Below are 23,112 nucleotides of genomic sequence, written 5' to 3' on the forward strand. Positions count from 1 at the left end.
ATGGTTATACCAAATTTTATTTAAGCCCACCCTGATTGGTGGATTTTCACTATTTTATATATAACCCTAAACCTAGTCATCCTTACAGACACTAATACTAATCTTACTACCTTCTTTAGGTAGATTCCTAGAAATGGAATATTTAGTCAAAAGAGACACATTTTAAATTGATAATTATTATCAGCTTACCATTTTTTTAAAAATTATGCCAATTTAGACCCCCCAAAAAGGTATGCAAAAGTGCCTTTGTCTTCAAGTAGGTTTTTTAACTCTTGTAAGACTAGTAGGTGAGAAATCTTATTTTCATTTTCAATCCTTTTATTGTTGAGATGGAATGTCTTCATTAGATTGTTGGCCATTTGTGTCTTTTGTGAATTGCTTGTTTGGGGAATCTACCCATTTTCTGTCAGCACTGTTAGATCTCTTTATCAAGAGTATTGCGGATGTTTTTGTTTGTAATGTCTTGTGACATAAAGAAGTTAAAATTGTCATGCAGTCAGATGTTTTCCCTTTATGTATTCTACTTAGAAATGTCTTCCTTATTTCAGTAAAAATACCTTCATGAACAAGACCTTGTTATGATGGCTAAAAACGTAGTGATTTTTAAAAAGCAATGTCTGCAAATTTTACCAGAATTTTGTTTTTTCAATACCATAGCAAGCTTTCTAATCACTTTTCCAAGAATAAATAAGATTGTATTTCTCATTTATGTGTGTGCTTTTTCCTTTTTTGTAGGTTTTCCTTAGCCAGCACCTAAGAGCTTAATACGTCCCTCTCTGTTCACTTCCCATAATAAAACCCACAGCTGCTTGTGGTTCTTTGATTACAGTAGAAATCTTGAGCCCATTTTTTAGTTCGTTCCATCAGTCAGAGATAAGCCTGTTTTCATAAACATCTGCAAAACTGACTTGCATCATCAAATGCCTTTAATGTTGCCGCCTGAAGATTGCTGTGGGAGGAAAGCAGAAGAGTGTAATGGCAAGGTTGACCTATCAGATATGTTGCTAGTTTCTTGGAGGCTTTGACATTTTAAATGATAGAGCATTCCCTGTGACAGCTGACTTCCAACTCCCGAGTATGAATTTCCTTACTTCCACTTGTTACTTCACAGATCTAGCTTTTAAAAAAACAGTTATTGAACACTTTTTTTGTAGTCAGTTGAGAATATTTTTAGCAGAGGGCACAAGTTTTTAACCTGTGTCTCTTTTCCATGCTGTCAGTCGTCAAACCAGAGGGGCACAACTACAAACAAGAAGGCTGCTAAAACAAGAAACAGTTTTCTCATATGATCAAGGATTGTGAGGAGTGTGGTTTGTTATTTTATTTTATTTTGCTCCAAGTATATGCTAGGTTACAACCATGATCGATCTCTTCACCTGCAGAGGGGTGGCATAGGCAGGTACCTACTCCATGGACTTTTTTTAGGCTTTGCTGAATCCTGTTTTCAGGACAGTAAGAGCCAGGTGAGAGACCAAGATGTTCGGTTTTACTGTTTTCTTTGACACCCAGCAGATGTTGCCACAACATTGGTTACAGAAATATAGTGGGCTAAACAGTTATATCTCTGGGATAGAATCATTGCTGCTGGAAAGATAACCAAAAATGTCTATGTCTTTTGTCTTGTTCTGTGTCTCACTTCATGTTGTATTTTATGTGTATATGAGCAGAAATACCTATGCCAGCGTCCTGTTTTCTGGCCGTAACAGCATGGCTTTTCTTACCTTTTTCTAGGCAGACTCAGTGGGATCCTCCTACTTGGGAAAGCCCAGGAGATGATGCCAGCCTTGAGCATGAAGCTGAAATGGACCTGGGAACCCCAACATATGATGAAAATCCCATGAAGGTGAGTGTGACTTAAACAGATATGTTTCCTAATCATTTGGGGAGTCTATATCCTGTCATTTTGTATGGCCAATAGCCACATGGCCTTGGAATTTTATTTTCTTTATTATTCTGGAGAATTTAGGCATGTAACAAGTGCTTAGGGGTGGTAGGACATCCAGACTATACAGAACAAAAAATAAAAGCCCTTAATTTCTATTCAGTTGGTCCCCTTTCATCATACTTTCCTCTCTGGAGATAAACACTGTTAACCTTTTAGTGCAGGAGTTCTCAACCAGGAGCAATTTGGCTCCTCGGGAGATATCTGATGTTATATAGAGATATTTTTTTGTTTTTACAACTGAGAGAATGCTACTGGCTTCTCATAGGTAGAGGCCAGGGAAGCTGCTAAACATCTTACAATGCACAGGCAGCCCCCCAACAACAAAGTGCTGACTCGAAATGTCCATAGTGGCAAAGTTGCAAAACCTTGTTTTGGTGTATATTCTTCCAGACCTTATGGAAAACACATAGAGTTTTTTGGGGTTTTTTGTTTGTTTTTCTTTTTTTTCTTTCTTTTTTTTTTTTTTTAACATTTTAAACACAAATAAAATTGTAGTATTCATACTCCACTGTAACTTCCTTTAATGTATCATAGCTCTTTCCCTGTGGATTACTGTATTCTTAATGCTATGCTTCTTTTTAAATATTTTTAGGCTCTTTAACTGAAGTCTTTCTTATTTCTTAGATAGTGTGGTTTAATGTCCTGCCATTTTGAGATTGATGGTTCTGGAAAGAAGTTAAAACTGGTTACAGTAAAACCTCACCACAGGAGTATAACTGCTCCTTTTTTTTTTTTTTTTTTTAAAGATTTGAGATCAAGATACTTTACTATGGGAATATTACTTTCGAACAAATAAGGCAAAAGAGAGGGAGTAATTGGGATTGGGGGGCATGCAAATCAGTGTATGTCCATGATTGAATTAACAGATTTTTTTTTAAGCCCTTTCCACTTGCAGCAAGCATGTCTCCAAGCATGAAGTGTCTTGAGTGAAGTCAAAGACAATGTATCTGTTTTCTTAGATCTGAATAGTAGTTTTTTTTTTATTTTGAAAATAAGAAGAGATACTTAGCTAGTTAAATCAGTGGAGAGAGGTAGGAGAGGAAAGGAAGGAAATGGAGTGAAAGAGCATTAAGTGAATGTGAGTTCAAAGTAAGGATTAGAGTTGATTTTTTGTTGTTAATAGATGGCAAAGAAACTTAGTTTGGTTGATCAGATTTAAAAGTTGAGAGTAGTTAGGTTTAAAGTCCATAGGTGTACTGTGTAGGGATGTATCTATCCCATTCATGAATTGTAAAATCGAAAGTTCTTACTGCTTGCTTAAGTTGTGAAAGTCTTTGAAACTGAAGGGCCAGACTTGAGACAGGATAAACGGTCAGAATATTGTGACTATAACTTGACTATGCTTGAGAAATTTCAGAAGAAAAAAAAATAGCTTTCTATGGCTAAAAAGAAGTGTTTTCTTACATAATCTCTACTTTGGGGAGTAAATCACCAATTAAAAATGATAATTTTTGTTTTCATTGTGTAGTGAAAATAATAAGAGATGAGTCCCAAGATGAAATTCCACTTGAGAGTAATTAAAACAGTGGGATTTCCACAGTGTCTGATGAGAAACTATTCCTTGGTGCCTGTTACAATGTCAACTTACTATAAGGGACAAATATTTTCAGATTTCTGTACCACTCATTAGCACTATTTAAAGAGACCACAAAGATTCCTATGTATTTTTAATCCTGTTTTTGAAATCTGGTAATAGGCTTCTGGAAGAACAATATATTTAAAATATATACTATAACTTTCTGTTTAATAGGTGAGCATGTATTATGTTTCCCAAGTTGTGCTTCAGTTGCTTTACTAGGACAAACTAAAGTTTAAAAGTCACATTTTGCACTTAAAGCAGAAAGTTGTTTGACTAAGGGACTTTAACTGTACTGTATACCTGTTAGAGAACTAGAATTTTCTCAAACCAGTCCACATAGTGCAGCCTTTCTCTATCATCTCTTTAAGACTAGCTTCCTGACATTTGTTTCAGTTATCATCAAATTACTTCAGGAATATTAAGGAGCAAACAACAAGGAGTCCATTCAGGGGTCTGCAAAAGCAAATATAGTATATCCTAGGATGGGACAGCACAGAACTAAATCCAATGCTTAATTCAAAAATAACTCTTATATATTATATTGATACGCTCTTGTATGTTGGAGGGTTGTTGGTACATTTGTAAAGGAGAGTGGGAAATTATAAATAGGAAACATTCCTCCTACTACTGTTAACTGCCTCAGGGGGATTATAAAGTAAAATTTCTAATGGAGATTCCATGGTGTCAGCTTTCATTCAGTTTTCAGAGAAGAGTGGGGGAAACTTTTCCATTATTATTCTTTGCTATAATAACAAATACGTAAGTAAGTTCTTTCTGGAGTTCAAATAATAATAATAATGGGAGCACACAAAGTAATTTAGCTGCCAGTGTGTTTTTTATTGTGAACAAATAGTTAAAGGTAATGATATTTTCTCTCACAAAACAGAATCATAATCAAACCAAAGCAAGACTTATAACTTTAATTCCTTGAGTGAAGTTCTTAAGGTTTGACCTGTCTATGAAATGGTTGTACCATTTCTACCTGAGCAGAAGATAAAAATTAATTTGAGAAAGTTTTACACTTAATACTTAACACTTGATATTATGTAAATGACACCTTTGGTAACCAGTTCAAAACATTCTTGCCATACAATTCAGAAGAAAGGAAAACAAATTGTCTTTCTATGGCCATTTGCTTTTGTCTAAACTTTTTCTCCCTTAATTCTTCACTTAAAACACTTTCTTGTATTATTTATGGCACATTTAATATTATACCTTTGTATTTGCAAATGCTTTTAAGGTAAAAAAATTCCAACTTAAACTAGCATAAACATAAAAAGAGACATTGGCTTGTATAACTTGGAAGTCAGGAATAGTATTGGCTTTAGATCTGGCTGGATTCTGTGGCTTAATTGATGGGATCAGGATTTTCACAGTCTTTGATTCTACTTCTCTCTATGTAAATCAAGACAAGAGTCAAATCTGGAAATTGTTTTAAGAAGAGCAGCTCAGTGATTGTTGCAGTCCTGTGTAAAGCACTATGCTGCCGGTGAGGGTAAGGGATGATACTAGTGTGACCTGGGCTCCCACTGCTCAAAACAGTTTACCTGGTCACAGGAAGGTACTGAGACTCCTGTGTTAATGGGCCTTGATTTTCAGTCAGTGATTCACATACAGAATTGATGAGATTAGTTTCTCTGTAGCCAGAAGTTGAGTCACCCCTTAGCTCTTACGAAATACGGTTTTGATGATCTTTAAGTATGAATAGTGAGCACGATTTTGGCATTGTTTTGGTCAGTTATCATAGAAGGTGAAAGAACTTATTTGTGAAATCCACCCAAGTGCTATGGACCCATGGAAGCTGGGAGAGGGCTGATCAGCACCTTCAGCAGAAATCTGTGTGTTGGCCATGATAGTGTGAACTACCTGACTTGAGGAATGTTTTCATTACTTAGTGAAGAGCACTTTCTGCCATTTATGAGAGTTTTCTTACGAGAATTTTCAAAATCTCCTCAGAGGAGAATAAACTATATATGAAACTCTTCACAAGTAAATATTCAAGAGGTGTTAATAGATAAATTTTAGCTTTGGTTTCTTCCCCTATCAGGAACAAAAGAAAGAAGTCTGTTTCACTTATCATTTAGAAACAGAAATACTTCTTAAAATATTTGAATGATCTATTAGGAAAGAAAGGAGATGGCTAACTCACTGATTTCTACAGTGCTTATGTCCAAGGCTTATGTCTGTAAACCCTAAAATTCAGAATGAGACTGCAGATAGAGGAATTTTCAAGCACCTATGCAAAGCAATTCACATCTTATGGGTGGTTTTATAACATACCTTTTTACTGTCCATGACTCTAACAGTGTCTGCCTTTCATTTGGGGTACTTATTTGATCTGTTGACATTTAGTAAATGTGTCAATAAAGTTGGGTGCAAGATCTACTCTTTTACTGTTCGTTTTCTAATTTTTCATCTGCCTTTTGTTTTTATTTTCCTGCTTTATTTTGCATTAAGTTAGATTTCCCCCAAAATATTCTATTTCATCTTCTCTACTAACTTATTAGCCATATCTTTTTGTTTTACTTGTTTATTTTTTGCTCTGAGGAATGCTTAGAGCATCAAAGTATGGTATGGGGACCTCTGGGGATTCCAAAACCCTTACAAGGGAGCCATGAGGTCAAAACTATTTTTATAATACTAGAACACTATATTCCCTTGTCACTCTCATTTATTCACAAGCATGCCATGGAATTTTCCAGAGGGGTATGTGACATGGTTGAAGGCAGAAGGAAATGAGACTCCAGCTGTCTTCTGTTAAGCCTGACATTAGAGAGAGTCCTAAAATGTAAACCTGTGCTACTCTTACTAAATTTCTTTAATTTTGGAAAATAAAGGTTTTTTCCCACAAAAAAAATTATTGATACTAAAATAATGGGTTTGTTAATGCTGTTTTAAAATACTTACTTTTTTCAGTTTGGACTTAATTTCTAATATGGTAAATTTTGATAGACATAGCTTATATGAACAAAAGCTCTTTGGAGGTTTTCAGTATTTGAAGAGTGCAAAGTTATACTGAGACCTAAAAGCCTGAGAACCTCTATTTAAGGTTTACAATATGCATATTTACTTTATTATAGTCTACCATTGTGTAATATACCACTTCATTTGCAATTGTAAGAACCTGTTTACATTTTGCCCCCCTCCTGTCCGTTGTGCTTTTGTCATACATTTTATTGTTTTCATGTGTTATGAATCCTCGACTATATTATTAATTTTGGCTTTAAATAGTTTGTTATGTGTTGAACAGATTTTTTTATAACTGGGAGCGTAGTCTTATATTTACCCACATATTTACCATTTCTAGCACTTTTCATTATTTCGTGTAGATTTGAGTTTTCATCTGGAATCATTTCCTTTAGTCTGAAGTTTCCTTTAATATTTTGAGTATTTCAGGTCTGATGGTGATGAATTCTCTCATTTTTGTTTGTCTGAAGAAGGTCCTTATCATAACTTTTTTTTAAAGTAGATTTTATTTTTTAGAGCAATTTTGGATTCACATCAGAATTGAGCAGAAAGTACAGAGTTTCCCATATTCCCCCTGTGGCCACACATGCACATCCTCCTCTGCTGTCAACAACCTGCCAGAGTGATACACTTATTTGCAGTCAGTGAATCTACATTGATACATCATTATCAAAGTCTGTAGTTTGCCTTAGGGTTCTTCGTGTGGTAAATTTTTGGTGTTTTGACAAATGTATAATGGCATGTATCTACCATTGTAGTATACAGAATAGTTTCACTGCTTTGAAACCCTTTGTGCTCCCCCTATTCATTCTGTCCTCCCTCTTACCTCCCCCATCCCCATCCATGACAACCACTCATCTTTTTACTGTCTCCAGTTTTGCCTTTCACAGAATTTCATATATAGTATGTAGCCTTTTAAGATGGGCTTCATTCACTTAGGCAATATAGGGTTTGGGTTCCTCCATGTCTTTTCATGTCTTGATAGCTTGTTTCTTTTTAGCAGTGAATAATATCCCATTGTATAGATGTGCCACATTTTAGTTATCCAGTCACTAATTGATGGACATTTGGGTTGTTTCCACTCTTTGGCTGTTACAATAATGGTATGAACAATTGTGTACAAGTCTTTGGATATACATTCTCAGTTCCCTTGGTTAGATACCAAGGAGTGGAATTGCTGGGTCATATGGCTAATCTACATCTAAATTTTTAAGAAGTGTGAAACTGTTTTCTAAAGTTGCTGTACATTTCTACCAGGAGTGTGTGAAGTTTCTGTGGGAGAATTTTTATACAGATAGATACCTAAGGGAAGAACCTCATAACTGTCACATGCTTCCAGCAAAAAACTACCTGAATATTCATTCACTCTGTATCTTAGCTTCTTAGGCTTTTATCTCTGATTTGTCAGCTTTACCTTTTCTTGTATTTCTAATGAGAAAATATAAATGAAGGCATCTTTTCTGTTATTAACCCTTTGACAGAAGATGAAGGAACAAATGAGTTTTGATATTCCAGCCAGCTGTGCCTTGATGCACAAGGCAAAGGCTTAAAGTATCAGTCTTTGGATTTCTTTCTAGACCATAGTCTCTATCATTAGGGTCTAGTTTGACTCAGATAGCTAGGGACTTACTTGGATCTAACATTCCTAACCAGTTTACAACTGTATTCACCTAGCTAGCATATCAGAAGACAGGAGAAGGATACATGTGGGGTATGTGTTTATTCAAGTTTATTCCTTCTGCTCCATTGTTTTTTTCATCTTTTGGGTTTTCATTTAGATTTTAATCCCCTTGTAGATACAGGCTGTACCACTGCAAATTTTCACTAATTCACAGGCCTTGCATTAGTTTTTAGAGATAGAAAGAGAAATAAAACTGAGCATTAGTCTTCAGGAAGTTCAGTTTAAGGAAATAGCCACATCTATAAACCAAGAATACAATGGGAGAATTGCTGAAGTAGGAGTGTGTACAAAATGCTATGGGAGCACAGTGATTAATGGTCTGAGAAAATGCATCAGTGATATGTCACAGAAAACATGAGTTTAACCTAAAGCTAAGGTAGGCAGGAAAGAGGATTCTGAGAAGATAAAGCAGTTTTTGCAAAGGCATAAAGTCAGTACAAGGCAGAGCATCATATATAGCGAACAGTAAAAGTAATTTGGCATGGTGAGAGTTTGGGTAGTGAGCAAGACAAAAATAGGAAAAGTAGGTCAGATTTAAATTGTCTGAGATCTTGGTGTCCTACCAATGTGATTATTGTATGATAAAAGCCAGTGAATAAGCTTTTAAGGCAAGGAGTCAATAAAATATGTGTCCCTTGAGTGAAACAGACCCATTTGAAAAGGTAAGATTCGTAGAAAGGAGATCAGATTGAAGAGTATTATAATAGTTTAGGCAAAATGAGGAACTCAGAGTGGAGGTGTTGAAGATTCATGCAAAGTTTCCTGAAAGGCATCATTTGGGGCTAAGTGAACAAATTGATATGGAAGAGGCAAGTGTGGTCCACCATCCTCATTTTTAGCTTGGGTAGATAAGGTCCCATTATTCAATCTGAGGAATGAAGGAAAGATCAGGAGGAAGTTTGGGAATACATTCATTGTGGAATTTGAGCTCCCTGCAGAATCCAGGATAGAATGGCTGGTAGGCAGTTACATCTAGGTTTGAGTCTTCAATAAATAGGTGCTTGTTGGAAACGTAGGGATATATGGTATCAACATAGGGAAGGTATGTAATGGGCAAAGAATCCTTTGGAGAGAACTGTGTGGTTCTGGGTGGGTGATATTAAAAGCTTTTGATGAGGAGACTAAGCATCTGTGAGAGCCCTCCTCTCTCTTCCTCCAGTGTTGTTCCCTGCCTTTGGTCATCTTGTACTCTCTTCCGTCATCCATCATGTGGTCAGTGTAAAGTCATGTCTTTGCTTTGTGAACCACAGGCATAAATCATTACTGACTGCTAGCATGATTGAGAGACAGCAGTTTATTTACTACTGCCTTCTGGCTTTTCATTAACATTCAGTCACAAGGTATAATAGGTGTCCTAACTATACTATGTGAAAATAGTAGTTACAGAGTATAATTTATTGGATTGAGGGAGTTGGAGAGGGTGGAATCAGGGGCCAAGAGTCTTTTCAATTATGATCCCATCTTTGGAGTTAGGGGTAATTTGCAAAAAGATTCTTTATGAAATCACTTACCAACAATGGAGAGGGAACTAGGAAATCGCATTTGAAAAGGTATTATCAGAAACCAGAGCCCAGATCTCTGCAGAGCAGATAGTTAACTTGCCTGATAACATAGCCTGGTCATCGTCTGGGGGATCAGTAACTGCTAAGGCTAAAACTACACTTGAGGCCAAATGGATAAGAGTATGAGGCCTGCTGGTTCCTCTTAAGGACCTTATTTCCAGGTTTTTATGAACTCCACTTCTCTCTGAATGGAGCACATGGAGCCTCTGTGTAATGTAGTCAGACTTTTGAAACACTACTTCCTGAAAGTGCCTTAGAGATCTTTTTGTTCCTGTCCTCTCATTTCTTGGACCCACCACAACCCCCTCCCCCCCCACTCTGCCTCTTTGACAGACTAAGGTATGGTATATAATGCCTGATCTAGAACCAAACTGATATTATTTTGCTCTTCCTGCTACCAAACGTAGTAGCAACTTCAAAATAGAATATACTGGGTTTTTATTATTTTCAGAGATCGATCTTTCTTAACTTATTAATTGGTGTGTACAGGTTTGTGTGTTGTAGAATTTAGGCTGAATCACGTGTATAGTGTTTCTGATAGCTCAACCCCTGTTTCTGGATTTGGGCTGCCCTGAAAGATAAAAGTTTCTCCTTTACATTTCATGTTCCAGTAATTAAATTCAGGGGGAGAGAAGCATTAGCTGGGTACATCCTGCTCTTTGTCAGGACCCATTTCACTTAGGCTACACTCCTAAGTTACAAGGCACACAGGTTTTATGACATGGTCTTTTCTGTATGTATAATAAAAGATAGAGTTTGTATTTGTTGAGTTACAGAGTGTGTGGTGACCAGAGCCATCCAGTTAGCTTAAAGCCATTCCCTACTTAAAGACAGAAGGAGTAAAGCCTCCCCTTGGGTAATGCGAAGGTACATGGTCTTCCTTCTCATACTCATACTTAGTCATATTCTGACCAGATTCCTTGGGATTGCAGAGATGTCTCAGATGAAAGCTGACAGCAGGGTGAGCTTCTACAGGCAGTAAGCTCTGGCTTTTTGCCAGGCACTCTGCCTGCTCATTTCACTCTGTGCTCTCATCTGGCCACTGCTCATACAGGTTTCCAACAAAATCCCTCATTGACTGATGCCTGGTGTGAGCCAACATATAGAAAAGGCAAACTCATTCTTGCTGAGGACCTAGGGGAACATACTGCTGTTTTATATCTCAAGAGTACTCTTCCCCTGTCTCTGGTAGATTCCTAGAATCTCAGCAAGAGACCACTTGCAGCACAGATAGATGTTCCCTACCCCCATGAAGTAGCCTATTCTATTTTGGGGACTGTTGGTCTAGCCTTACGTCTTTTCTGGTATTAGAGGATTTTTAATTGGCATAGGCATTTGGGAAAGTTAATAGCACTTGATTTTAAAAGTTTATATACTTAGAAATGCTAACACTTCAAATGGAACTTTTCTGGAGCCAGGGGCAGAGAAGGTTCCCAAAGTGTTTCATGTCATTGTCCATAAAGTGCTATCCTCAGCTCCAACTCTGGCTCCTTGTGTTGCTTGGCATTGGGCTTGAGTAACTGTTAACCAGTTTCTGAAATTATTTCTTGTGCCATTTGCAGATCACAGGCTGAGAGCTACATGAATTTCAGTATTCCCAAGAGAACTTCATTTTAGTTTATGATTTCCATGATATAAGTCTAGGCATCCTCTATTTGAATATTTCCCTTCTTAATCCCAACTGCACAGCATGCAAAAGGACCAGGAAAGCTCCTAGACAGAGCTCAGTGGATTGTGCTCTATAACTGTATTTTTCAAGCCCTACTGACATCACCAAGTCAGAGATTAAATTAGAAGTGCACTGAATTTGTTTAGCTTCTTGAACACATCTCCCATTCAGAGGGAAGCAGAACATTCCTGTTTACACAGTATCCTCACTGCAAGCCTGGCCTCTTCGTTGTGACCCAGAGCCTTGAGGTGGCTGTCATACCTCAAGGGGCCTTCTGTACTTGTTACTGTTGATAACTCATTTTTGAGATCAGGAGAACAGCTGAGATTGTGTTGAAATTACCTTGGCTTATTCAGGCAATTCTTGATCCCTTGCTAAGTGAGATCTTACTGTGAAACACACCTACACTCTACACTCCTTGAAAAAATAACCACAAAATCCCAAAGCAAAACTTTTTTTTGAGTAAAGGTAGATTTATTTAGAGAGATACCTACTACATAGAGTGTAGGCTGTTTTAAAAGGCGAGAGAAAGGCCACGAGGTGTGGGGGTTGGGTGCTCAGGTTGGAGTAAAAATAGATACACACTCCATAGACAGAGTGCCGGCCGTCTCTGAAGATGAGGGAGCAAGAGGGGTGGCTACGAGGCATGGTGTTGCCAGTTTTTGTGGGCTGGGTAGCTTCACATGCCAACAAGTGGGAGGACCATTCCACCTACCCTGGGGAAGGGGCCAAAGCAAAACATTTGAAAATAGATATTTGTGTTTTGTTTCCTGAAACCAGAGGTAGAATCTGTTTTTTCTACCCTGCCCTCCCTTTCCTGTTCCCAGTAGCCACAGAAAGTAGAAAAATGGAAAATATATAAAGCTCTTACAACAAATCAGAGAAAGCTGATTTACAGAAGCCCAAAGCCAAGGGAGTGTCACCTTTCTCTGGAGCCAATCCAGAGCAGAGGGAGTTGAACAGCTCCTTCATCACCAGCGCCTTCATACTGTTGATGGAAATAGAGGAATCAGAACTGAGGGTGGGTTGGGAATAGAAAAAGTTTTGTGCTTTAAGCGGCTAGCAAAAACACGAAGTACCTATCATACCAGCTGCAGCTTCTGCATCCATCTGAAGTGACTTGTATTCACAGAGGGGATACGCATAATCTTTTCCATGAAAAGGTACATTTACTAGGAAGAGGCTTGATGGCTGGTGGTGAGCAAAGGTGTGGGGAGATGACTTTGCATGGCAAGTGCTCTCACCTCTCAGCAGTGCCTGGTTGTGGGGAACTTGGCAGTCTCCCCACTCCCCCCAGCACTGCTGGAAGGGAATATTCCTAGGTTTGTCATCATCTTACTATCTTGGGACAGAGTATCTTCTGTTGTAGATCCTACTCACCTGTTCACTGATTTGGATGACCCTCGTGTCCCCCTCAGATACTTAGATGCCTTTTTAGTCTTTCCACTCCTGAACTGAGGATACCAACCTCCAAGGAGCATCTCCTGCATGCTGAGACTGTCTCCTACAGTCGGGCCAGCTCTGCCTTTGGAGGAAAAGTGATGAGTATCCAAGGGGAGTGGAGTGACTTGAATGAGGACCATGATGTGGTTGGACCTTTCAGTTGTGTGGCAAAAGGTGTTCAGAACAGAGCATTTTGTCTTTGTCCTGGAATCCTAGAATGTCAGAGATGGGAGAGGTGGAGTTCATCAAAACAGGGCCTCACTTGACACTGCAGCTCAGAACAGGGGCCTGAGTGTCCAAGTCACAGAGCACATTTCCTCTGCAGAGAAAGTCACCCTGAAACAGATGTTTAGCTACATCAGAGATGTAGCTTAGACTTAGGGTAGAGAATTAGAACTTGGTTTATAGGAACGAGGCCAGAGCCAGATGACAGGATTTAAACATGAGGTGAGAGTGGTAACAGCAGCTAAGCTGACTCCAGGCTGTGTCCCTTTAGGATCCTAATACCAAGAGTCAGGTATCTCACCTGGGGGAAAAGAAAGGAAGGTTCTGGAAGAACAGGGCGTCACTAAGCTGATCTCTCATGCCCACACTGTTGTGTTTTCTTTTCCATTTCTAGACCTCAAAAAAGCCTAAGACAGCAGAAGCAGACACCTCCAGTGAGCTAGCTAAGAAGAGCAAAGAAGTATTCAGAAAAGAGGTAAGGTTTGGTGGCTGTGCTATTTGTAACATTAGGCTGCCCTGCTTTTGGGTGTTCCCTTGCTTCTGTGATTTGACTGTGCGGTGGTTATGTGATGACACATTGGTGTGATTCTTTACAATTAGGTAAGAAGCACTTTTATACCCATGATCTCGTTTTACCCTACAGCAAGCGCTTGAGGTAGGCAAGACCAGAACTGTCATTCCTCTTATGTTGGTGGAGGATCTCTTAAGGTTCAGAGAAGGCAGCCTGTAGACAGAAGAGTTGAACTCATGCCTTCTGGCTCGAAGTCTAGTTCTCTTTCTGTGACACCTCATTTGGTGGCTGCCTGATGAAGTGATTGGGAGAAAGCTTTATGTTGCTGAAAGTGTGTTTCCAGCTATCAGGACACTAACCCTTTCTGCCTCAAGGCATCCGGATTCTACACTCCAGCCTTTGTTCACTGAAGTGGTTCATGGTCAGTTGGAAGTAGACACGTAAATAAGCAACTGTGTGTGGCAGCTGTGTGATGAGTGTGCCACAATAGGGCTGGAGGCCACTATTCAGGGTGTCAGGAAGGGCTCTTGAATCAGGGGTAGAAGTTCTCCAGGTAGCTCAGGAGGGACGTAATTCAGGCAGTAGAGTGTCCAGAGGCAAAAGAAAGCATTGTCCCTTCCGGGGAATCTGTGGACTGTAGCACAGAGTTTGCGAGGGGTGTTGGAAGATGAGGCTGAACAGTGTTGTGCTACTTTATATAGGGCCTGTGTGTCTATGAGTTACAGGGAACCACTGCAGGATTTTAAGCTGGGAATAAAGAAATTTCCTACTGTATTTGGGGATAGATTGAAGGGAGACAGTATGAAGGCCAGGAGACCACGGGAAAACTTTGAGTAAAAGCCTTCCCTAGGGATAAAACTTAGTTTGTCACTGTCCCTGTGTAAAATTATTGGCATTGCAGCTCAGCCAACTATCAGCTGTTTATTTAGTGCCTACCTTGTATTTTAGCCTGTTCTTTGAACATCTCAAAGCTCACTGACTTACAGGGCTAGGTACACCCTGTTCATGGTGCTCCATGGCAAAGTCGCTATCACTGACCTCCTCACTCCCTTTGTCCCCTGGGATCTTAGCACCACAAATACTTCAGGAGTCCTGTGCCTGGATCTCTTTTGAGAGCCACTGGGTAGGACAGACAGTACAGAAATAACTCAGAGGGACACTGGAAGTTGTGTATTGAAAAGGGTTTTACTCCAGAGCTTCTCCAGCCAGCTGCCATACCATGCTTCCATCTGCTTGGCACTGATGTAGTGTGACTCAAATGAAGTGCAACACTTACAGACTAAGTAGCCTTCGATAACAAAATGGTGGCCTGGAAAGGCCCTGTCTGCCCTGCCTCCAGGGGCAGAGAATTTAGCTATAGTCTCTTTATGCCAAGGACACAAGATCTGTTAGCTGAAGCCTGGGGCTGCCATGAGATTCAGCAGTGGAGTCCTGCTGCTCGGTCCCTCCATCTGCTGCTCTGTCAGGCTTGTTCATCCATCCAAGGGAGCTTTTCCCCCTCAAGGCTGACCCGGGGTCCTTTTCTCTTATATCCCACTGGCATACTAGCATTCTTCTGTCCACACTAGCCAACCTGAGTGAGGGAAAGGGAAGGATTGGCTGGCTCTACTTTGCTGTCTTTTCTGATTATTTCCTCAGTACAACTTCATGCCACCTCTGGGCTATTAAGCAGTATATTCTCTTCTCTCTGCCTGCAGATGTCCCAGTTCATTGTCCAGTGCCTGAACCCTTACCGGAAACCTGACTGCAAAGTGGGAAGAATTACCACAACTGAAGACTTCAAACACCTAGCTCGCAAGGTACTCCCCCTACTTGTGGTCTTAGAATGTTCTGGGCAAACTGCACCTTCTAAGAAGGTCTCTTTCATCATAGAAAGTGGGTTTTCCTTGCCGGATGCCCAGGCTGGGGACACAGGAACAGGGAGGGAAGATACAGGCAGGGAGGTTCTCTAAGAGCTGAGCTTCCCCTTTCTGGTGATCCCAGCAACAGCCTGCCCCAACTACCCCCTTGGTCAGCTGCCAGTCTTGGTAAGAAGGGCCCCAAGGCAGCAGGCTGGTCTACCCCTTCAAATCATTTCCACTCTGATTGGTGGCTGTGGTCTTTCTTCCTGTGTCCTGGACAGCTGACTCACGGCGTTATGAATAAGGAGCTGAAGTACTGTAAGAACCCTGAGGACCTGGAGTGCAATGAGAATGTGAAACACAAAACCAAGGAGTACATTAAGAAGTACATGCAGAAGTTTGGGGCTGTTTACAAACCCAAAGAAGACACTGAATTAGAGTGACCTACCGGGCCAGGGTGGGAGGACGGGCAAGCTGGTAGGACAGACTTTGGGGAGAAGAAATCCTGTGGGCCCTCTCTGCCCCGCCCCACCCCACTGACAGGGCTGTGCTACTGATGACACATCACCCTGGGGAATTCAGGTCTGCAGATTTCAGGTGAAAGCCACAAAAATGAGCTCCATCTACAACAAGCAGTCCCTGGTTGTGAGCTGTTGGTAGAGGCCATCAGAGGCAAGGGCTTAGGCCCTTGAGACCTTCCCTTCTGAGACCCTGGCCAGGCCTGACCCCACTCTCACACCTGGGTCTCCTCCTTGGCGGTGCTGTCAGCGCACAGACTCATGCGCATCCCCACCCACAACCCCCTTACCCTGAAGATCTGTATTATATTTTAATGTATATGTGAATATATTGAAAATAATTTGTTTGTTTTTCCTGGTTTTTGTTTTTTGTTTCGCTTTTAGCCTCTACGTGCTAGGATCACAGGAAGACTTTGTAAGGATGGTATAAGTTCTCCTGCAAGGTTTAATTTGTTATCATGTAAATATTCCAAAGCAGGCTGCCTTGTGGTTTTGGCCAGCCTTGTGCTATGTTGATAAGATTGATTTACTGCTTAAAATCACTTTACTTTATCCAATTTTTACTGAACTTTTTATGTAAAAAATAAAATCAATTAAAGAACTTGGCATGTGTGTTCCATAAAAGCTAGTCAGGCATGTTTGTATAAAGTGTTGTCACTGTTGAGAGAGGAGATGATGGCCATAGGTGTGTGAAGTCCAGAATTACTCCTTGAGATTAGAGTTTATCACACACAGGCCTTCCCCACAGGCCCCCTGTGACTGAGGTAGACATCTTACACGTGTACTCCGAGCAAAGGAAGTGGACCTGAGGCCTCCCTGGCACTGGGCTTCTTTACTTTGCTTAATAGCCCAGCGAAGAGAAAGGCACTTGTCTTTCCTTTTGTCCCTTCTGGCTGGCAAGAGGCAGGGAACCTCTTCCCTCCAGAGACTTGAGTTACCTGAGGGAGGCCACAGGAATGCTTATTTGATATTTGGGTTTCCTGACCCCCCACCAGGCTCCCTGACACTGGGCTTGGATACTAGAGGGGTCCAGTGCACAGGTAACAACAGTGATCACGTGGAGGACACAGGGCTCAGTGGAGACACATCCCACTCCTGATGAACCCGTTGTCTAGGCAGTGAGAAGGGCCAACCAAAAGCTTCAGGCCAGCCTGGGGCCCATCTCTGCAAAGAGAGTGGTCCCATCTCTTCCTCACCAGGGTGATTTTGCTCACTGTACCAAAGCCCTTGGGGAAGAGGCTGTGGTCTGCCCAGTCTTGGGTGGGGTGGGCAGCAGTCACTGCCTGCTGGGCCCTTAGAACTCAGGTTGTATTCATTTGATCCTCACAACCTGAAGGCACAGGAATTGGCACTGTTTGGATGAGGAAAGTAAGACTCCTCAGTGAGGCTCAGTATCTCATCTGATTTCCTTGAATTAAAGGAATTGTAGAAAGAGGAGAAAAACGCCTACTTTGAAGACGTAATCATTAGATGTGCTATTTAACAACGTAGCCAAAGTATTTTCCCATGGTCCTGCAGCCTTACTGTTAAACTCAAGCACATTATTGTACCAAATAACATGCTTGAGCACATGAAAAGGGATGAGTTTGCCCTGCAGAGGTGCAGCCATGTGCGCTGCTGCTTTGCAGCAAAGTCAAACTCATGGTTTTACCTGAGGCTCTAGGTTCCTCCAAGGAAATCTGGGAGGCCTTTCATTAAAGGGTGGTGACCAAGGAGCTGTCAAGTTTCAGAAAGGACCTCTTTGAAGAGGAATTCTGTTATTTTACCTCCCTTTAAGTTTTTTTCCCAAATCTTCCCCTTCTACACACACCTCGATACCTTTAAGCTCAGATCCCTTTGGTGGTGATGAGGGGTGCCAGCTAATCCAGGGCCTGTTCATGTCTCTCAGTGCAGGATTTCAGTCATTGCCGATCCGATCCTCGGTAGCCCTCTGAAGTAGGTGTGGTGTCTCCAGTGCACTGGCCTGATTCAAGCTGACCAAACACTCAGCCTTTCCTGCTTTCTCTCCTGGGTTATTGCCCAAGGGTCATTTCCAGATGAGGGTGCCTCTAAACCTGTCCTTATTTTAAGGAAAAGATTTACAGGGTTAAGCAGCCCTAGTAAACTGAGGAAGGAGCAGTAGCAGCAGTCTGATGAGTTTGGCACTCACAGCCCACCAATCCTAGTCACATCTCAGCAAGGGGACAAGATCTACTCTGGGCCCCAATCTCCTGAGTGAGTTTAGGTGCCTGTGTTTCTTAAGTGCTCTGATCCTGATGGAGGCCAGGATGGTAGCCACTGTTCCTTCTTTGGCAGGGCCTGTCTGCTAGAGCAACCCCCTCCAAAGGCACAGTAACCAACCTGCCCGCCTATCCATTCAAGGTGGTCATATACACGGGGTGCAGATGGTCTGGCTGCAGCTGCCCTGTCTCAACAGCCCCTCAGGTGGGATGACCTAACTTGTCCTTGGCTTGTGTGGAAACCACATAAGCAGCTGTGGAAGCATGTTTGGACCTCCTCTCCTCTCCTGAGTCTAGAACAGGTCTTGAAACAAAAAGCCTTACTTCTTTTTTCTCACCTAGAGATGACCTGACGCCCTTGGTAATTAGCCTCCCAGGACCAGTCTGCCTCTGACCTCCTCCTTGCGCGGGCAGGCTTCCAGCCTCCCTTTGATGTTGGTCACAGCACAAGTCAGGAAAATGGTCTCAAACCTAAGGCCCCTTGGTGCCAACCTGAGAGTCAGGGGTGAGGGTAGGAGGTTGCCTACTGAACATGCCAATGTTTTTATTCTCCAGCAAAGGAAGCTAAAGTTCAGAAAGGTAAAATACTTCCTAACACGACTCAGCCAGTGAAGGCAGATGTGGGATGTGACTGCCATTCCGCCTCCAGAGCTCACACATCTGCAGGTGCACACTGCCAATTTAGGGGCTCCTCCTACCTTCTAGGGACCCTATCCTTTTTCTGGGCCTCTGCCGCCACATAGCCACCCACGGAGCCAGAAGTGCCAGGACAATAGTCCAAAGTTGCCTTTAATATGGGATACAAAAGTAGAAAGCAACAGTTGAGGCTAAGTAAGGGGAGGGGGACAGGACCATTCCTTACCACCAACCTTCCTGGAGGAAGGTAGGGTGAGGGGAGGTGAATGGTGGCTGGATCATCTGTGCCCCCCTGGCACAGAGCAGGCTGAGGTCACCAATGCCAGGAAGCCCGTGAAAGGGAAGGTGTATGAGATATGAGGGTGGTGGGGAGCACCAGAGCAGGTTCCGTGAGAGGCCGGGCTGTGGAAGCATCACTTACACCACAGAGCAGCCCTCAGCAAAGGGGCCCAGCACCCGGACCACATCTTCACGGCCCATGGCAGCCAGGGTGTCTGCTAGCACCCTGAGGGTGGCACTGCTGCCCTCTTGAACAGCCCAGTCTCTCAGCAGGGTGTAGGCTGGCACCTGGCTCTGGGCCATGGTCTCCACAGCCTCAGACCGGTAGCCCAGGCGGCTTGCCAGGCCCTGCCAGCCTTTGTCAGATTCGCCAGATGCCTCCAGGAGCTGCTCCACTTCCTCCTGCTGCTGCCGAGGGAGATGGAGGTAAAGCCGGCAGCCAAGCTCAGGATGTGGCCCTGAGGTGAGAGACATGAGGGGCACATGAGGGTCAGACAGGCTTTGTAGTGTGGCAGAGCTAGGATGAAGGACTATAGACTGGGGTAGAAGACTCACCCTGGCTGGGAGCACAGGGCTCCAGACCGCATGGAGAGTCCTGGAAGACAGTGCTATCCCCATGCATCTGATCCCTGTTGAAAGCCCCCAGCTCTGCAGTCCGAGCTTTGGCCAGTTGCTGTCTCTGTTTGTGTGAGCGCCAGCTGTGGGGAGCAGGGGGACCTGCCAGCCTGCTCCAGTCTTCACTGAGTCAGAGAAGGAGCTGGCTGGGAGTCCAGATGGGGAGAGGGTACCACAGGGCAATGCCCAGACCACCTACCACTTGAAGGCCACATAAGCGAGCAGACCGAGGACCACAGTGGCCAGGAGGGCACAGTAGACAGGGATGATGCTGCTCGAGGCCCCTGGAGGCTCAGGGGGGAATGGAGAGGAGGTGCCTGGGGCCAGGGCTCCCCCTGCCCCTACCCACACTCCTTCCCTGTCCCTGTCGTGCTCCCTCCAGGTCTTACCTGTAGAGAAAAGGACAGACAAGATCAGGAGCAAGGAATCAAGGCGAGGGTCCCTAGGCAGCAGACATAGACTGCTAGAAAGACTTGAAATAATAGTCCCTACTATGTGAAGTCAAAAGCTCATACCATAGCATCGAAGATGACTAATTTGTTCCCCACACTTAGCTCCCACAGCCTCCTCTTTGTTCACCACCCTTGGACACCTAGCCCTTCCCTGATGCACCTCCTCTCAGGCTTCCAGACATCTGCTCTTGCTGGTCTACCGTCTCCATCTGACAACCTGGCAAGACTCTCCTCCCCTGGGAAGTCTTCCTTGAACTCTCCCAGCCTCTCCCTTTTCTGGCTCCTGGCCTACCTTCTCCATCTACTATGGCACTAAATTGTGTCCGGTCTTTCCTACCAAGTCTGGACTGTGACAGGACACTGATTCACGTTGGTCCCTGTGGGGGCCTCTGGGCACGGGAGATCTTGTAAATTTTTGCAAAATAAAGCTGAGCCAGAAGGCAAGTAAATGCTGCTGCTCACTTCTGCCTGTAGGCCAGCTGGTCCCCACAATCCAGTGCAGGCAAGGCACAAGAAACAGGGACTCCAGGGTCTGTGACTGGACTTGTGTGTGGCTAACCCACCTGTGTGCTACCCTCCTCTTACCCAATGCCCAAAATTTGGATCAAGAGGTGCTTACCCACATGGACCATGCCTTCCCTGTGGCTGGAGTTGTGAAGCATAGTTCTGCCAGCTAGTAGTGCTCCCAGGGGCTGCATCTCTTAGAGAAGGAGTTAAAATGTCATGGGCAGTGCCCAGGCAAAGGACCTGGGAGACTTACGCTTTCAGAAGGGTCTGTGTATAGGGACATGGGGGGAATTCCTCAGGCTTAAAGTCTGGAATCCCTTAGGGTAGTCTGTCCCACTTTCCTGGTTCACTTCATCCTGATTCACTCCAGGGCTGGGCACCCTCCATGTCCCCACTCACCAATCTAGACCAGTTTCCTCCAGGGGCAAATGGGGTGGAGGTGATGATAGAGCTGGCCGCAGCTGGAGGAGGCCAGGGTGCAGCTCAGCATGGAAAAGGGCACACTGGAAACCCCCCTGTCTCAGAGACCTTGGCAAACCCCTGGTCTGAGTCCAGGGATGGCAATAGGAGAACCAGGGAGACTCCCATCCCCATTCTCAGCCAGAGCCAGGTGGAGACTTAACTGGCTAGTAGGAAGCTCCCCAGAGTTCTCAGTACCAGCAGTTTCTGGAGTGACTATGTTCCCATTCCTGCCTCCAGGGTCAGTGTCCAGCCCTCACCTCCTGCTCAGAGGCTGGATGGGAGGGTACTCTGATGGGCTCAGCAAGGGTAGAGGGCATGTGGGCCCAGAGGACTCCTGGTCCTTTCTCATCTGGGAATTTGGAGAGGGTCTGGAGGCCAGAAACCTGAAGAAGAGGACCACTCAATCCCAGGAACTATCTCTACATGTAGGCTGATACCTGATACTGCTGGGACTGCAGGTCCTCAGGAGGCGTCCTGAGGCCTGGGGAGGAGACCCTGGTCTGGGCTAAGGAGGGGAAAAAGGATGGAGAAGAGACCTGGGGGAAGGCCCTTCAACTCCCCAACATCCACCACTCCACATCTGGCCTGGTCCAACCCAAGCATTCCAAACTCACTTCCCTGGGGAAAGTCACGGGCCCACGTGTGTGGCAAAGTCCAGTGTCGGCGAGTGAGTCTGGCACAGATTCTGTGGCGACCCTTGCCGTGTGAACGATGTGTACATTCGCGTTACTTACCACATAAGCGGCCCTTTCTGGATCCTGGTTGGCGGATTAGCCTGTGTATAGCGCTTGCAGAGAGCCAGGCCTTGTGTCTGTACCTGACCACCCCCACTCCCCAACACCCACGAGCTGCGGGATTGGAGCCTCTACCACACACACCCGTCTCCAGGTCCACAAAAGACGCACACACAACACCGCACACCCACACTGCCCTGGCTTCCAACACGCATCCTAACCCAGACGTCAGCACCATAATGGACAACATCCGCAGGCCCTCTGGTCTGCAAGTGTGGGGCCTGGAGGCAGCCTTCAGCGCCTCCATCCAGGAAGACCCAGGACTCCGTCCCCAACCCGCTCCTGACCTGCAGCAGCCGACCCTCCGCAAGTCCCAGGATACGCTCAACCTGACGGAACGTGGCCTCCGAGCCTCGGGCCGGCGAGGAGGCCAGAGTGTAGTTCCTGGGTAGGCCAGGTTCTGCCCTCCCGAGAGTGGGGAGGAAAGCTGGGAAGTGAAGGGGGCTGGACACCGAAGGGCGGGGCGGCACTGGAGGGCGGGGCCGCTCGCGGTCTTGCCCCGCCCGGCTCAGGAACGCGTACATGCGCAGAAGTGAGTCCGAAGCCGCACCTGAGAAACCGCGGGCCGGGCCGAGCGGAGGTGACAAGTCTCCTTGGGACTTGAGCCCAGGGCAGGCTGAGACGCAACGCGCGCACGCATGCTCGGAGGCGGAACAGCTACAAAACTAGTCCAGGTTTATTGCTGAGATGGGAGAACGGGGGTGGGGGGTGCGCCCTTAGGATTAAGGCCACAGCCCGGCCCCTGTGCTACGGCGGGACGGGGCCCTGGGAGCCTGGATCCCCCTCCTCAGATTGTGCAAAAATGCTTGCGGCCACTGAGGCCAGTGCTAGGACTCTGGGCGGCCCCTCTGCCGGCGAGGGGCCGGACTTCCTGGAGTGACACCGCCCGCCAATCCCTGAGCTGGGCGGAGGTGGGGGCCCTGCCCACCCCCTGAGGCTGGGTGTCGCCTCCTCCTGTGGACTCCTGGGTGGGGCCTCGGAGGCGGAAACTGCTGGGGGCGGAGCTGCGCAGTGGGGCGCAGGGCTGTCAGCGGGCCTCTCCAGGGTTGTACTCTGTCTCCCCGGAGGACACCTGGGAGATGCGCCTCGAGGACCGCCACAGCTTCCGCGCGAACTGGCTACTGCGCACCTAGTAGGAGTAGGAGCAGGCTGGGGTCAGCCAGGACCGTCGCTCCCGGCCCTGTTCGAGGGGCTGGCCTGCCTGCAT

General features: G+C 44.5%; 3 protein-coding genes across 17 annotated transcripts in view; 1 reads left to right on the top strand and 2 right to left on the bottom strand.

Moving 5' to 3' along the window:
- The window catches only part of SETD2 (SET domain containing 2, histone lysine methyltransferase), a 114,494-nt gene extending 97,952 nt beyond the window's left edge, over window positions 1-16,542 (top strand). For all 6 annotated transcript variants that reach the window (XM_064496605.1, XM_064496606.1, XM_064496609.1 and 3 more), the window contains 4 exons: window positions 1,732-1,843; window positions 13,466-13,546; window positions 15,280-15,381; window positions 15,705-16,542. In XM_064496605.1, coding sequence (XP_064352675.1) covers window positions 1,732-1,843; window positions 13,466-13,546; window positions 15,280-15,381; window positions 15,705-15,866 — 457 coding nt within the window. In that variant the 3' untranslated portion in view covers window positions 15,867-16,542. The remainder of the gene's footprint in view (window positions 1-1,731; window positions 1,844-13,465; window positions 13,547-15,279; window positions 15,382-15,704) is intronic.
- Window positions 16,543-18,922: 2,380 nt separating this feature from the next.
- Window positions 18,923-22,418, bottom strand: LOC105103631 (death domain-containing membrane protein NRADD). Of its 3 annotated transcripts, none has more exons than XM_010997245.3 (5): window positions 22,193-22,418; window positions 20,762-20,842; window positions 19,890-20,079; window positions 19,631-19,773; window positions 18,923-19,533 (listed from the first exon to the last, which is right to left on the bottom strand). In XM_010997245.3, the coding sequence occupies exons 2-5, from the start codon at window positions 20,838-20,840 to the stop codon at window positions 19,214-19,216; spliced, it is 732 nt and encodes a 243-aa protein (XP_010995547.1). In that variant the 5' UTR covers window positions 20,841-20,842; window positions 22,193-22,418; the 3' UTR covers window positions 18,923-19,213. The 3 variants fall into 3 exon arrangements, with proteins under 3 accessions (XP_010995547.1, XP_064352680.1, XP_031326055.1); XM_064496610.1 differs by having other exon boundaries at window positions 21,369-22,418; XM_031470195.2 differs by having other exon boundaries at window positions 20,762-22,418.
- A 145-nt stretch (window positions 22,419-22,563) lies between these two features.
- NBEAL2 (neurobeachin like 2) overlaps window positions 22,564-23,112 on the bottom strand; it is a 29,839-nt gene continuing 29,290 nt past the window's right edge. For all 8 annotated transcript variants that reach the window (XM_064496603.1, XM_031470183.2, XM_031470187.2 and 5 more), the window contains one exon: window positions 22,564-23,034. In XM_064496603.1, coding sequence (XP_064352673.1) covers window positions 22,933-23,034 — 102 coding nt within the window. In that variant the 3' untranslated portion in view covers window positions 22,564-22,932. The remainder of the gene's footprint in view (window positions 23,035-23,112) is intronic.

Source organism: Camelus dromedarius, chromosome 17 (genome assembly GCF_036321535.1).
Source record: "Camelus dromedarius isolate mCamDro1 chromosome 17, mCamDro1.pat, whole genome shotgun sequence".
NCBI lineage: Eukaryota > Metazoa > Chordata > Mammalia > Artiodactyla > Camelidae > Camelus > Camelus dromedarius.